Source organism: Talpa europaea, assembly GCF_964194135.1.
Source record: "Talpa europaea genome assembly, chromosome: 7".
In the NCBI taxonomy this organism is placed as follows: domain Eukaryota; kingdom Metazoa; phylum Chordata; class Mammalia; order Eulipotyphla; family Talpidae; genus Talpa; species Talpa europaea.
Genome location: NC_140074.1, coordinates 93,186,696 through 93,201,434, shown reverse-complemented (window position 1 = coordinate 93,201,434; position 14,739 = coordinate 93,186,696). Strand labels below are relative to the sequence as shown.

The 14,739-nt window shown below is 48.4% G+C and overlaps 1 protein-coding gene across 1 annotated transcript in view; it reads right to left on the bottom strand.

The window, feature by feature from the left end:
• Nucleotides 1-14,739, bottom strand: part of NTN1 (netrin 1) — a gene marked incomplete at its 3' end in the record, with an annotated part of 166,326 nt that overhangs the window by 54,965 nt on the left and 96,622 nt on the right. The window contains exon 2 of the mRNA XM_084238306.1: nucleotides 8,459-8,647. Within this exon, the coding sequence (XP_084094432.1) occupies nucleotides 8,459-8,647 (189 nt within the window). The remainder of the gene's footprint in view (nucleotides 1-8,458; nucleotides 8,648-14,739) is intronic.

Here is a 14,739-nt window from a genome sequence, read left to right as displayed (position 1 = left end):
CTGGAGAGCATACACAGTGTCCGCATGCATGCACAGTGTGTACAGAGGGGACTGTACAGTCTGGTATCATTTGACTGGCCTCTCACTTAGTCAAATGCATGTGAGATGCCTCCGTGTTGCTGAGTGAGTGACAGCTCATTCGTTATCATTGCTGAGTAGTATTCCTCAGCACAGATGCACCATTGCTTGTTCATCTTTTCACCCACTGAAGTGCATTTGGATTATTCTAGTTCTCGCAGTTATGAGTGATGCTATTGTAAACATCTGTGTGCAGGTTTCTGTGTGAACATGGATTCCATTAACCTAGGATAAATCTCTAGGACTGGAATAGCTGGGTACTATAGCAGTGCTTAACTTTCCAAGACACTGCCAACTCTTTTCCAGAGTGCCTGCACCATTTTGGATTCCCACCAGCAATGTACAGGAGTTCCAGTTGTTACACATGCTGACTAATTCTTACAATTGTTAGTACTTTTTATATTCTATATTCTAAAAGGTATGTAGTGAGATCTCAGTCTGGTTTTAACCTGTGTTCCCCGAATAACTAATAATGATTTGTGCATTTATTTGTCATCCATATTATCTTTGGTAAGCAGTTGTTTGCATTCAATTCCTTTCTAACTCATTTTCTCCTGATTGTGTCATATCTTATAGAAGGGGCTTCTTGAAAGGTGAACCAGGCACATCATCATGTGACTCCTCTCAAGGGCCAACACTGCCACCCCCTCGCCTCCTGTCTGGCCCAGGGCTCACTAGTTCTCCTGCTTCCAGACTCAGGGACTGTTCTCATGGCTGTGTGCTCCTCACACCCCAGCCTCACCACAAACGGCTGTTGTCAGAGGGTCCCCAGCCACCGGGTACAGCACTCCCCCCAGGCACACTCTCCTTCCACACTGCTGCTGTAACTCACCACAACTTTAATAATCTTCTCAGTGATTTTCGATTTTCTTCTCTGTTTATCATCAACCTCCCACCTGAAAGCAAGCTGCAAGGGAGTATGTCTTCCTTGGTCCCCACTGTTACCCCAGTTCCTGAATGGAGCAAGTGTTCAACAAGTATCAACGCTGAATCCATGAACAAATTCCAGGCAAATCTGCTTCCCTTTCTGTGGGGAAAGGCCCATTTCAATTACCCTGTGGTTCTGGGGAACAGAGAGGGGCAAACAGGAGAAATAATCCCCCCCACATCCTAGATCCTCTGCACCCTACACTGCAGAACCCTCCCCACTCTCAAATTCTCCCTGCTAAGGGAATAAGGATCCTTTAAATCCACAGATAATCCACAAAATTCATCTCAACTGTCTGTGTCAACCTCCTCTGCAGCTATACTTTTCTTTCTCCCAGCAGTCACTAATGAGGCACAAAAGAGTAAATGTTTCAAGTTGCACGAACTCTCCTTTCCTTTGCCACTTTCGGATCAAGGTGCAGACAGCAGGAAGTGGAAGAGGAGGGAGCGGGGGAATCCCAAACTGAGTTATTGACCCTCCGTGATTTAGTTAACTATAGTCTTCCTGCATCTGATTTACAGCTGCAGCTAAGCCACAGGTCCTACAGATGGCTCCCAGAGTGTGCAAACACTTGTGTGTGCGTGCACAAGAGCCCATATGCACACAAAGGCTGAGCAGGCAGGCTCAGAGTGTGGAGGCACTAGAGCACCTGGGTCCTGTGCAGCACAACGGAGAGGGACATTGAGAGCCTCGCATCCAACTCCCAGGCCAGTCAAAGCCCCTCTGGTGCCACTGGGTCTTTCTCTGTGACACTTTCACAATCACACTTGGGCACACACAGCCTATCCCTACCTCCACTCAGGAACTCAAGCAGCTGCTGAGCACTCATCTCTGCCACTGGCCTTGTTTGTCAGCTTTACTCTTGAAGCGTGTAAATCATGAGTGTGCAATGGCATTTATCATGAGTGTGCAATGGCACCAGGGCGAATCCCCAGGGCCCTGCCCAGTTTTATGGAAACTGGCCTTGAAGTCCACACGAGAGCTGGGTCCTTCAGTTGCATGAGAGAGCCTGGGTTGTCCCCAAGCACTGCTGTTCACCAATAGAACTACGGCAGTCAGACAGCCCAGGAACACTTCGTGTGCACGCTGGTTTTTCTATTTTCCTCTCCTCATCCAAAGAATCACAACCGCTCATCCCAGGGGACTCCTTCACATCACCTCATTTGATCTACATCATAACCCTAGGAGGGAGGAGGGACTATCAGTATCCCCATGTGCAGATGAGAAAGCTGAGGCACCAGAGAGTAAGTACCTTGCCCAGAGGGGGATCTTGAAGACTGGTCTAAGAAACTTCCAGTTCCAAGCTTTTAAAATCTGCCCACACCCAGCTTTTTGCCTGGGGTCCACCCACTGCTCTCCCTGTGGCAAAAGCTATTTCCCAAGTAAAATACCCTTCATGAACAGGGGATAGGAAGGTTTTTCTGCTCAAGACCAGAGACATGTGGGGATCCTTTGGGGAACACATCAGGCTGACAACAGGGAGAGGAGAAGAGAGAGGAGGAGAGGTAAGAGAAGGGGAGGGGAGGGGAGAAGAGAGGAGAGGAAAGACATCTGAGGCAGAGAAAATCTGCCTAGAGCAATGAGACGAAGGGCTGGGCCCCAAAATCCTGTTTCAGGGCAGGGTCCTCACTGCGAGGCAGGGCTAGTCACAGTTTCAGGCCTGTCTCCATGTGCAAAGACCTTAGGACAAAACCACCTCCACCTAATTTCCCGGCTTTGCCAGTTTTCCCCAGTTCCTTGTGTCACTGACACAAGACATTGTCCAGTTGTATCAGGGAGCCATGAAATCGTGAATATTTGAGAAGAGCATGCAGAATGTGGAATGTCAAAGCTGGACGGGACTCAGAGACCATAAATTTGAAGACAATTTCAGAGGAGACTGGAGTTTAGGGGACCACGTGAGTTGCCTGCTGCCCTGCAGGTTTTGAACCTGAAGCCAAATACCAAACTCAAGACTTCTGACCCCCACATTCCCCGAGAGACAGGATACCCCAACAGAGACCACAGTTGGAGTTGAGGTCTCCCACAGAGGATTTTCTCTCCCTTACTTTCTCTCTCCCCGTGGTGCTGGCCTTAACCTCACCCTAATGGAGGCCACTCCTTGGGCTGTGGTCTGTGCTCTAAGCTGGGAGTTGCTCCAGCCAGTGAGTACTTTCCTGCCAAAGATGACCAGAGCTTTTCCTTGAATCCCCCAAATGACAGGAAATGGAAATGTGCCAAGGGACCCAAAAATGAAAGGGTGCTCCTGAGACCTTTAGAGGCTGCACAGGTACCACATGAGAGTGAGGAAGACTGCCCAAGCCCATGCCTTCATCCCAGCACTGGAGCACCAGCCTGCATTCACTAAGCTCCCAGCATTCTCCATCAAGATTCAAAATTTTAAAAATTTTAAACATACCCTGCTCCACCATGTTTCATCAAGAGTCAAAAATTTAAATTCAATGATAATAAGTTTCTTGCCTTAAAAGAATAAATCCTGGGGCCTAATCTTAAGACATGCCCATTCTCAGCACCACCAAAAGCAGCTTACTGTCCTCATTTCTTATTCTCTACTGCCCTGGTTCCCAGTCTTGGTACACATCAGATTCCCAGTGCCGACACCTCATTAATTAAACCAGAAACTCTGGAGGTAGGATCCAGGCATCTGGACTTTTAAAACTCCAGGTGATTCCAAAATGCAGCCAAGGGTGGGAATATTGGCACCAGTTACACAAATGTACTGAGGATGCCGTGAAGTGCAGGTAGAGAATCAAGCATGAGAAAGACAAGGAGAGCCACACACAGTACAGGGAGCAATGGGGAGCCAAAGCGGCTCATTTCCTCCCAATCCTTGGCAATGCTGATGGAAGAAACAAGAGTGTGCAGCCACTATGGAAAATACTATCAAGATCCCTCAAAAAAGTAAAGAGGGTCCTCCCCTGTGGCACAACGGGTTGAAGAGTGCTGTGGAGCTGTCCGCAGCCTCTGTAGCACAGGTTCGATCCCTGGCCGGCCAGGCAGACCTCTACTGTCGTGCCCACTGCTCCCATCAGCAGTGTGTTTCAGTCGGTCTGCCTGTTCTGTTCCCCCCTCTGTCTCTGGTGAATTCTCTCACCTTCCTGCACCTCTGGCCTGTATCCCAGCTCTTGCATAAATAAAAAAAATAAATCTAAAAAAAAAAAAAGTAAAGATAGACATTCCATATGATCCACTTATCCCAATGTTGGGTATTTATTCAAAGAATACAAGAACACTGATTCAAAGAGATACTGCACCCCCAGGTCCATCACAGCATTATTCACAATACAGAAGAATTGGAAACCACCTAAGTGCTTGCTGACAGACAGAAGAATAAAGATGATGTGATAAATACATACAATGGAATACTACTTAGCTATATAAAAAAATGATGTAATCCTGCCATTTGCAACAACATGAATGGGCCTAGAGGGTATTATGCTTAGTGAACTAAGTCAGACAAAGACAAACACTGTATGATTTCACTCATGTGGAAGACAAAGAAACATAAGGAATGAGTAGGAAAAAAAAAAACAAACTCTTAGACTCGAAGGACAAAATCATGGTAACCAGAAAGGAAGGAGGAAGGGGATGAACAAACACGTTAAAAGGGGCAATTGTTTGGTGAAGGATGGAAATTAGACTTTCAGTGGTGAGCATAGTGCAGTGTATACAGATGTGCAATTATAATGGTGTACACCTGAAACCTGTATAATGTTATAAACCAATGTTCCTGCAATAAAAATTTTACTTTATATAAAAAAAAAAGGGGGTGGCTGAGAGCAGTTAAGTTTGCACTGGCAAAGACAGTGAGGACTGTCATACTTCTGGCCCGCCACGGCCTGCATCTTCTCAGAACGGGGCACCTTCTTAGCGATCTTCATTCAGCCACACTGACTGCAGATGCGAGGGGGCAGGGCAACAAGTAAAAGAAACAGGCTGCTCAGCGAGATGGAACGCAAGCCCTTTGTGCAGGGATGCCGGATGCAGTGGATAATTTCTTAATTCTCATCGCAATTCGGTTCACGGAGACTTCTGGAATGTCTTTATCCATCACAGATGGTTTGGGAAGATGATAAATTATTATTGTTTAAATGGAGGCATGGCTGAAATGGTTAAATGGCAACGTCTTCTTTGCCAGCTCTAAAAAGAAAGCGCCCCCAAGTCCATAAAGAAGACAAATGGTAAACAAAACCTCCTATCTTTTGACAGATTCCAGGACGAGTATCATTCACAAACCATTCTATGGAGAAAAGGGAGAAATTCATCTCATCTGACTTTGTATAGGACAACAGCCCATGCCATAATGAGGCCTTCCCAGTGCTGTGAAATTGCACTGAATAGCCAGAGAGTGCAGCCGCCTGTTCCCTGGGCATGTTTATTACAGTCCTTTGTATACACCAGTCCTGCCAGCCCCAGTTTGGTTCTAAACTAGGGGAGGGGAGAAAGAACCCAACAAATTTGTTGCCGTGAAACTTCCCAAATGGGGGACTGCGTAACAACGTTTGGAATCCAATGCCCTCACTTGAAGCTGCCCTTGTCTGGGTCCACCCCTGCTCTAAATTGAACAAGGTTCAGAGTCAGCCAATCATCAGCAGTGTATGGGTGGCCCCAGCCCCCCTGCCCAGGCCTGCCCAGGTCCTGGGAAGTCAGGGAGGTAAAGAGAGCACTGACAGCCATCTCTAAGCACCCTTGGGTCAACTGCCAATGTGGGAGTCGAGCCACTGCTGGTTGTCCCAGTTCCCTTGTGAATTGCACCTGAAGTACAGCCTTTACCTGAGAGCCTTTGATGATGGGGCTACCTGAGGTCAATCCCAAGAGGCCAGAGCCTGAGGGATGGGAGTTCCATAGCTACAAGACTTTTGGAAGCCTCACAGAGCAATCCATCAGAGATCAACACGCTGGGGAGCCAAAGTACTTCCATCAAAGGAACATTCCCTTAAACCCCCTACAGTATAGCAGACTCCATGGGGAGACCTGTCTGAAGACCTCCAGGGTACAATCTGAACTTCTAAATCTTCCCTCCCACCCCCACCAATGGGTAGGAAATGTCTTATGGAAGTTACTGCAGATTTGTAGTTCCTACCTCCACTAAGCTCACCAATCAGAGAGCAGATCCTTCAGGCAGTGTCTTTTCTCATCAATAATGAAGCAGGACCCTCCAGGCAATGTTTTTCCCTCCAGTCAGGTTGCAGAATCCTTGAAGCATTGTCTTTCCTCACCAATCAGGAGACACTGAGATTCCCATCCTATCCTGCCACATCTCAGAAGGATAAGCGTTTATCCTGAGTACTTAGCCCAATCTTACATTTCTCCTCTTCTGAGGATTCTTCTCTCAGAGCACCCAGCAAGGCTGAGGGCAGCAGCTATCCAGGCTAAGATAGAACACACAGCCACCTACGCTGGCCACAGCATTTGACATAACAAGACAGGAGCAAAAACTCATGTACTGCATCTGTCCCTACTAGAACCAACAAAGGAAGCCAGGTGTCTTCACCTTAAGCAGAGTGGCAAGGACCCTCGGGATGATCTACAGGATTCCAAGAGGCCACTAGTCCCTCCCCATGACAACAGAGAAGCGGGTGAGAGGCAAATAGCAAGACGACAAGGGTACTGCTCCTGCTGGTCTCTCCAGGACAACAGAAAATAACTGGTGCCCCTTGACACCAAACCCAGAACTTCTCACCCGTGGGCACAGGGCTGCCCACCTAAGTGGCCTATGCTGGTTAAAATTTCTTGGCCAAATTCCCAAGAAATCGATGTACAACCAGTTGTTTACAAGACCCTGGCTTCAATTTCTTCTGTAAATACTTGGGCACAGGTGAAGGAGCTGGCAGACTTCCAATTGCTTTCTCTGAAAACCTAAAGCTCTCTCTCCCTGGCCATGCCCTGCTCACACCTTCCTGCCACTACAGATGTGCCTCCGCCACCTTCTCATTCCCTGATCAAAATCTCCTGGGGGATTCCCACCAGGATGCATTGTTTTTTGATGGGGAAACAGCTCTGCTATCTTTATGCTTAAATTTCTCTTGGCAACCACCAGAGGCAGCCTTAAGTCCACAGATCTGGAAGAAAAGCTTGCCTGTGCCTTGGGAGCTACCCTATGCATTCCTGTTGATTTGGAATTGAAGGGATTTCTCCTGGAGGAGACACATTGGGAACCTATATTTTTAGAGAAAAGTTTCTGCATGAACAGGGCCAGCTTCAAGGGTCTGGAGCTCCCAAGGGCATGCGCTTGGCTGAAGCTCTACTATTGCTGTTTTGGAATTCCTAGCCATTCCTGAACTAGGAGCCCCGTATTTCCATTTTGCACTGGGGCCCACAAATTATGTAATCAGCCCTGTACACAAGTGCCCAACATCTGGTGGATTTCCTGTTAAGAAGATGATATTTTGGCCTCATCCAAAGGCTAAGCATGGCCACGGCAGTGTTTCTCTAGTGCAGCTCATCATCTATCATCTGGGCTTAAGTTTGCCCTGGCCTCAGTGTCTTCTGTGGAAGGTGTCTGTCAGGACCCCATCTATGCTGGACTGTGGACCAAGAGCCCTCGCAGAGAGCTTCTTAGGAAGCCATGCTTACAGCCAGGCTCTGAGTCCCAAATTTCAGACCCGGGAAAACCTGGTTCCTGGGATTCCCAAAAGCAAATGTGGTGGGGGGCCCTACTTCCCCCTTTCAATGTCACTAAATTCCCTGGCATTTCATCAGATTCCCTGAGTCATTTGACCATTGCTTCATTTTTGTTATTGGGAAAAAACAAACAGCAGAAAGTTAAAACATTAGTGCTTGCTTCAGTGAACGAAAATAGAGTCTCCTGTCTCCCTTTTAATTTTTTTGTCCTGAGAAGTAAAGCTATTTGCAGGTGGATTAAATGTTCCTTCTGAGCCCCTGAAGCTGCCAACCTTACCTGGACTGTGCGCATCTGTGTGAGTGTTGGGGGACGGGAGTGGGGGTGGGTGTGGGGAGGGGGCGCACACATCCAAAGAAATGTGTCTGCAGTTTTGGTGAAAGAGAGTCCTTTGTGCAGACGGTAAGCCTGGTGAACATGACCCCCGCCCTGTGGTATGCGGCACACCTGTGCGGAGGAGAGCCGCTGCAAGGGGGTGGGGGCCCCCGGCTCAGGCCCTGCGCCCTCACAGGGATCACACCTTCTCCTTTCTTCTCCTTGTAGTCCTTTTTCCATTGCCCCTTTGTTTCAGCTTACACCTCCAAATACCAGGGAGGCCGTGCAATTGTGCATGCATCTGTGTGTGTGCGTGTGTGTGTGTGTGTGTGTGTGTGCGTAAGAGAGAGAGAGAGAGAGAGAGAGAGAGAGAGAGAGAGAGAGAGAGAGAGAGAGAGAGATATTATCTCAGTCTATGCTCATTTGTATGGGGACTAAAAAAAAAAGCAAAAGGAAAGGAGCAGGGCAGAGGAGGGGGAGGACCATGTTCCCAGCGTCCCACCCCCACTGCCTACCTTTGCAGGCCTTCCGGTGGGTGATGGGCTTGCCCAAGTCACGGTAGTAGCCCTCCTTGCAGTAGTGGCAGTGGCGGCCAGCGGTGTTGTGGCGGCAGTTGAGGCAGACACCCCCGCTCTTGCGCCCCGACAGCTTGTAGAGCTCCATGTTGAAGCGGCAGCGCCGCGCGTGCAGGTTGCAGTTACAGGCTGCGGGCGGGGGGGGGGGGGGGGGGGGGGGGGGGGGGGGAGAAAGGTGTTGTTAGAGCACACCGGGGTGCACACCAGCACATCTGGCTCCGTGGGGCCTATTTCCCCACAACAGTGACCACTTTTTAATGTCAGGTAACGTTCTCCAGGACTTGAAAGGTTGTCTTGTTTTCCACTGCACAGATACACCCCCACGGGCCTCGTGGATTCTCAGCAGGCACAAAGGAGGGCCTCCCATGTTGGGCAGTTAGTTTCCTGCCGGTTTTTCACTACCGTTAAAAGCACAAATGGTAACCACCTTTGACAGAGGCTTTGTACGTTGGCTGTGGCATGGTAAATTTTTCAAAACAGAATTCCTAGGGAAAATTTTGGATCTACCAGTTTTAACTCGGGATCCACACTGCCCCAGAGAAAGGTTGTCCCAGCGTATGTTTCCCCAGCAGGATATGAGAGCTCCTATTTCGCCACACCCTTGAAAAGAATAACTCAATGCCTTTGGTATCAGCATTGTTTTTTCAAAAAAAATCTTTTCCAACTTCTGGGAAACATGCACATGATTTTAATTTCTGCGTCTTTGATTACCAGTGAGGTTGGTCAATTTCTCCATGTGTTTGTTTTTCTATTTATATTTGGGTTTTGTGCATTGCCTGTTCATGCTATTTGCCTGGTTTTCAAATAAGTGATCTGGGTTTTGTTCTTTTCAACCATGTCTACAGCTCTCATACACAATGGATTAAAAACTGCCTTTTACCACCATACAAACTACAAATACTTTTTTTTTGTAACCAGTTTCTTATTAACATATTGCTTTCTGTGATTTCAAAAAAAAAAAATCCTTTTTTATTTCTCTCTCTGATGTCATATATAAGCTTATTTAAATATTCTTCCTAGGGCTTCCCTGGTGGTGCAAAGGTTAAAGACAACAGCGCTATCAACCTATCGCCAGCCAATGCAGCACAATTTTGAGTTCTGGCTGGCCAGGGAGCAACCCACATGGTGAAGCAAACTTCTGTCTCACCCACTGCTCCCCTCAGCAGTGTATTTCAGTAATCTGCCTGTTCTGCTTCCCACTCTCTCTGGTGAAACCCTCCCATACCTCTGGCTTACACCCCAGTTCTTGTATGTATAAATAAAATAAATTTTTTAAAAATTAAAATAAATATTCTTCCTAGAGTCACCCTCAAAGTCACACATCTATTAGTCACTCCTTTCACAACTAGAGTTGAGAGCTTTAGAGAGGCAATGTGAGGAACTCAAGAGAAAAGATTCAGTTCAAACCTCCAGTCCAGAAGCTCCTATAAGTCAAATGAGGCCAGAGAATAACTTCCAAGAGCTTTAGAAAGTGTCCATCAGCACCTCTAGCCTTAGAGGGAGAGTTCAGCTGAGCCCTGCCCATCAGCACAGTGGCTCATCCTGCAGACACACCTTCACTGTCCCTTTGGAATCCCTCACTCACACAGGGGTGGTGGGGCTGTTCACAGGGCTTCAGTGACCAATCATCTCAGACCACCAAACTATCAAATGTGGCGTCCAGAACTGGAACCAGGTCTTCTGGCTCCTGGCCTGTGACTCCAAAGGAAAGGCCCCCACATCACTGTAAGGAACAGCTGGGCCTCCATTGCAGTCTGGGATCTAGATCTTTCCTACTAGCCCACAATGCACAGGGCCTAGCATACCTGCCCTGGGACAGGATGTAGAAAGATCACCTGGATCTCACTTCTTCTGGCCTCTCCTGTACCAGGGAAGGTCTGGGAGCAGCATCTTTTGGTTCCTCTCAGAGGCAAATGCTCTAAGGGTCCTCCTCTGTAAAGACAGCTCCAAGCTCCAGCCTGTGAGGCCCTCCTGGGGAGCTCAGCGCCCACCCTACCCCCTCCACCCCAAAGGGGCACTGGGGCTGGTATCTCTTCCATATGCACCTTACACCAACAAAAGGTTCTTCCCAAACAACTGGCCACACAAAAGAAAGCTCAGAGGTCTAACATCAAAAGGCAGGGTTCCCCTCTCTCCCCCTCCTCTTGTAGCTGTCAGGGGACATCAAGTGGCAAATGCCCATGCTCAGGCTTCTGCAAAGTATTTTACGGCTTGTTTTCTTTTCTCTTTGTTTTATTTTCTCTGCACAAATGGAAAAATGCATCAGGCCAAGCAGTTCACATCTGGATCACTTGGCTCCACACAGGGATGTCACCCAACTCCTAGCCTGTGCCCAGGCCCTTCCTCAGAGAGACACCTTAATCCCTCACGCCTTCCTGTTTATCTCCTGCTTCTCTTGGAGGCAAAAATATTGGGTATTAGTTTCATTATCAGATTTCAAGGCGGGAAGGAAAGGGCAGCTTTGTGAGAACAGAGAGGTCAGCCCAGGAGCGAAGGGGGGAGTGCAGGGGGCAGCAAAGCTTCTGAGGAACCTGCACAGGCTGGGCAGGGAGCCCTGGGAGGCGGAGTCCTCTCCAGGGGTCCCCAGCCATCCAGAGAGAGCTGGTCTCCGAGCTCTGTGACCTCCTCAGATGTCATGTGGTGCTCACCAGGGGACACATCACATGTGGCTGCATTTCAGACCCAGGGGTAAAACATGGGACAGGAGGCAGGAGGAGGAGAAACCCCCTGCCCATCATCCCAGTCCAGGAAAGGAGCCCAACAGATGGGGTTCCATTTTCCTCTGCCATCAATAGGTCATCTGAGTCCTATCTGAACATAGGCCTGTCACCACCATGCCTTCACTCTTCCTGAACTTCTCCCACCAACCTGGGCTGCCCAACCCCTTGCCACCCCAATCCACTTCAACTCAACACACACAGTGCTCCAGCCACAGGCCGGATCCTGTGTCACTGGCCGTGAGGGAGACACAATGGACAATGCACTCTCAACTGTCCAGGGCTCCCATCTGACAGAGGAGGGGACAAACATGCACGTTGACAGCAGACTCTGTGATCAAGTGGGACAAATGTTCCCTCAGCCGTGTTGGTCCTTTGGGATGGGACAGTGACCTAGTATCTTCACAGGAGCCCAGAGAAGACCATATGTTTTTGTTGTACAAAATGAGAGCAAAATGGGGGTCGGGGTGAGGTGGAGAGAGACAGAGAGAGAGAGAGAAAGGCGGGGAGGGTGAAAGGGAGCAAGAGGGTGTGAATGGATGCATGCACAGGTGGATGGATGGATGGTGGGTAGGTGGGTGGCTGGGTAGGGAGAGAGGCAGGACACATGGAGAATAGTATGGTTTGTCTGAACCACACCCTGACAAGGCATTTGAGACATTTCTTTTAATGTTGTTTTGAACTACGTGAAACTTACCTTGCTGCTTTAACTCATTTATTGAGCTTCTGTCTGCTCTTCAAGGAGACAAATTCACATCTAAGATGTCCTGGACTCCTCCTGGGCCCCAAAGAGGGCCTTGTACACAACAGGGACTGGATTTGCATCCATTGGTTTTATGAGTTTAGCACACAAGTCAAGGTGGGGAGGGAGTGGAGGGGAGCCTCTCCTAAAAACCCTTGATAAACTAACCTTACCCAATCCCACCAGGACTATCCTAGGCCCAGAAAAACTCCACAAAACGTAAAGCCATATCCTGGCCCTGACCCTCAGGGACTCCAACTCTGGGTCCCCCAAATTTCATGTGGCTCAGGGGCTCGCTCTATGGAACAGGAAGTCCCAAGGAAGTCCTTAGGCAATAGGTCTCTGAGGAGGCCCTGTGCTAAACTAGGGAAAATCCTCTCCCCACCCCCCCACCCCCGACTCTTAGGATCTTTCCAACATTCTCCCCTCCCCTCCAGTGTTATTAAGGTTGCCCCCATGTTATCTCTGCAACATAACAGAGAACTTTGGACTTATGTATCTTTGGTTCCTCTCAGAGGCAAATGCTCTAAGGGTCCTCCTCTGTAAAGACAGCTCCAAGCTCCAGCCTATGAGGCCCTCCTGGGGAGCTAAAATGTTCCAAATAAAATGCTCAAAATAGCGAAAATGCCCACCTGTGACTATGCAGGTGTTTCTTTTCACAAACCTGCCCCTTTTCAGGGGCAGCTCTTTCTGCTCACTTGTGTCTGTGCAAATGTCCTTTCCTTTCCTTTTTCTTACATAATAAACCTGCCCTTTTGGATATAAAAATGAACTAAAAAAATAAAATGGTCAAAATAACTGGCCCATATAGGTACCCTCCACAAGCTGGGAGATCTGGAGGCAAGAAAGTGGTCCCCGCCCCGGCCTGCTGTGCACCCAGAGAAGCAGGCTCTCAAACTGCATGTGTCCATCCCTCAAAGGCAGGTAGGAGTTACAGCAGTGGCTTCTGACCAGGACCACTTTTGGCCCCCAGCAGACATGTGGCAATGCCTACAGATATTTTGGTTGTGGAACTGGGAAAGGAGGTGCTATGGGCAGTCAGGGGATGGATTCCAGGGTACTGCCAAATGTCCCATGGTGCACAGAACAGCCCTCCAAAACAATTTTTCAGCCTAAACTGTCAATAGTGGATTAGAAAGACTGACGCTTCAACCCCCAGGTTATGTGGATTTTTTGTTCCCTTTGCTGCTGAGAAGCTGTTCTTTAAGAGCAAAGTGCAGCTTCGAATGCTCCCCAGGGTGTGACAGATGTTAGAGCCCTCAGCAAATGCCCACTGAAACATATGAAAGAACCAGGCGCTGGTGTGACTGCAAGGGATACACAACAGGGTCCCCTGCCCTCAGGGTGCTTCTGGCTCAGAGGGGTCTAGTAATCACACAACAGTTCTGGAGTTCTGAACTGTGCCAAAGGCAGCAGGGACTCACCATGAAGGAGACCACAGAGATAAGATGGACAGGCTGTAGCCTCAGAAGAGAGTCAGAACAGACACAATATTCTGTCCCATGCTGACCCAACAGCAAAATGAGTATTTATTACCTGGGCATCACATTCAAATGCAGGGTCTGATTCAGAGGGTCTAGGAGGAGACCCCAGAGTCTATATTTTGAACAAGCTCCTAGAGGATGCAGCTGGTGGTGATGGTCAGCAGACCAGCATCTTTGCACAGTAAAAGGAAACCAGCTGGAATACAAGTCATTCTGAGAGAGGCCCCAGGAAGATAATGAGGGGAGTTTATGGCGGGAGGTCTACAATGGAGCAGCCAGCAAAGGTCTAAGGTTTCAAAAGAGATTTTTCCTTAAACAATAGGTTCTGAATATTAAAAAAAAAAAATATTTGGGAGTTATTTTTAAGAGTTGAGGTAGTTTGCATTCTCTTTTATTTCTTTGCTGTTCTATTTGGTGTAGTATTTAGTCCCTTTTATAAATTTTAAGTATTCTGCCCCCAGTGCTACCTTTTCTGAGCTCAGTTTCAGCTTCTAAAATGACCAGGCTGGGCGGGTAATGCTCCTCAACACTTGGAAACACTCTGAGCTGGGCTCCCAAGGGCTCCTTTTGGGAAGGATTGAGGCAAGTCTGGTCCAAGCACTTTTGGTGCCCACACCCTTCTGTGTCTGGGCATAACAGAAATGGTCATACATGTCAAAAAATTTACAAAACAATCAAAGCCCATACTGTGGGCCTCACATATTAATGGCAAATGTGGTAGCTCATGGGTTTATTTATTCACTCAACAGGTATTTACTGAGCACCTACTATGTTCCAGGGACAGAGTAAGGCACTGGGATATAACAGCAAGCAGGACAGCTGTTCTCCCTGCCCTCACAGTGTCTGGAATCAGCTGATATGATCAAAGTCTGGTTAATGCTGCTACTCCTCCTGCCTTATTCTAAGGTCCACTTTACTCCCCCAAAACACAAGGTTTAAATGAAAACATGTCATGAGAGGGCCTCCCCGGTGGCGCAGCGGTTGAGCGCTGGGTTGCGAAGCTGCCCACAGCCTTTGTAGTGCCGGTTCGTTCCCCGGCTGCTCCCCGGCCACCAGAGGAGGGTCCCACATGGCGCGCAGACCTCTCCTGCCACCCGCTGCTCCCCTCAGCAGTGTACTTCGGTCCTTCTGCCTGCTCTGCTCCCCGCTCTGGCTCTGGTGAATTCTCTCACCCTCCTGCGCTTCTGACTTTACCCAGTGCTTGTGTAAATAAATAAATAAATCTTTGGGGGAAAAAAAAAGAGAACATGGTAGAAAGAATAGTGTCAATAAATTTAA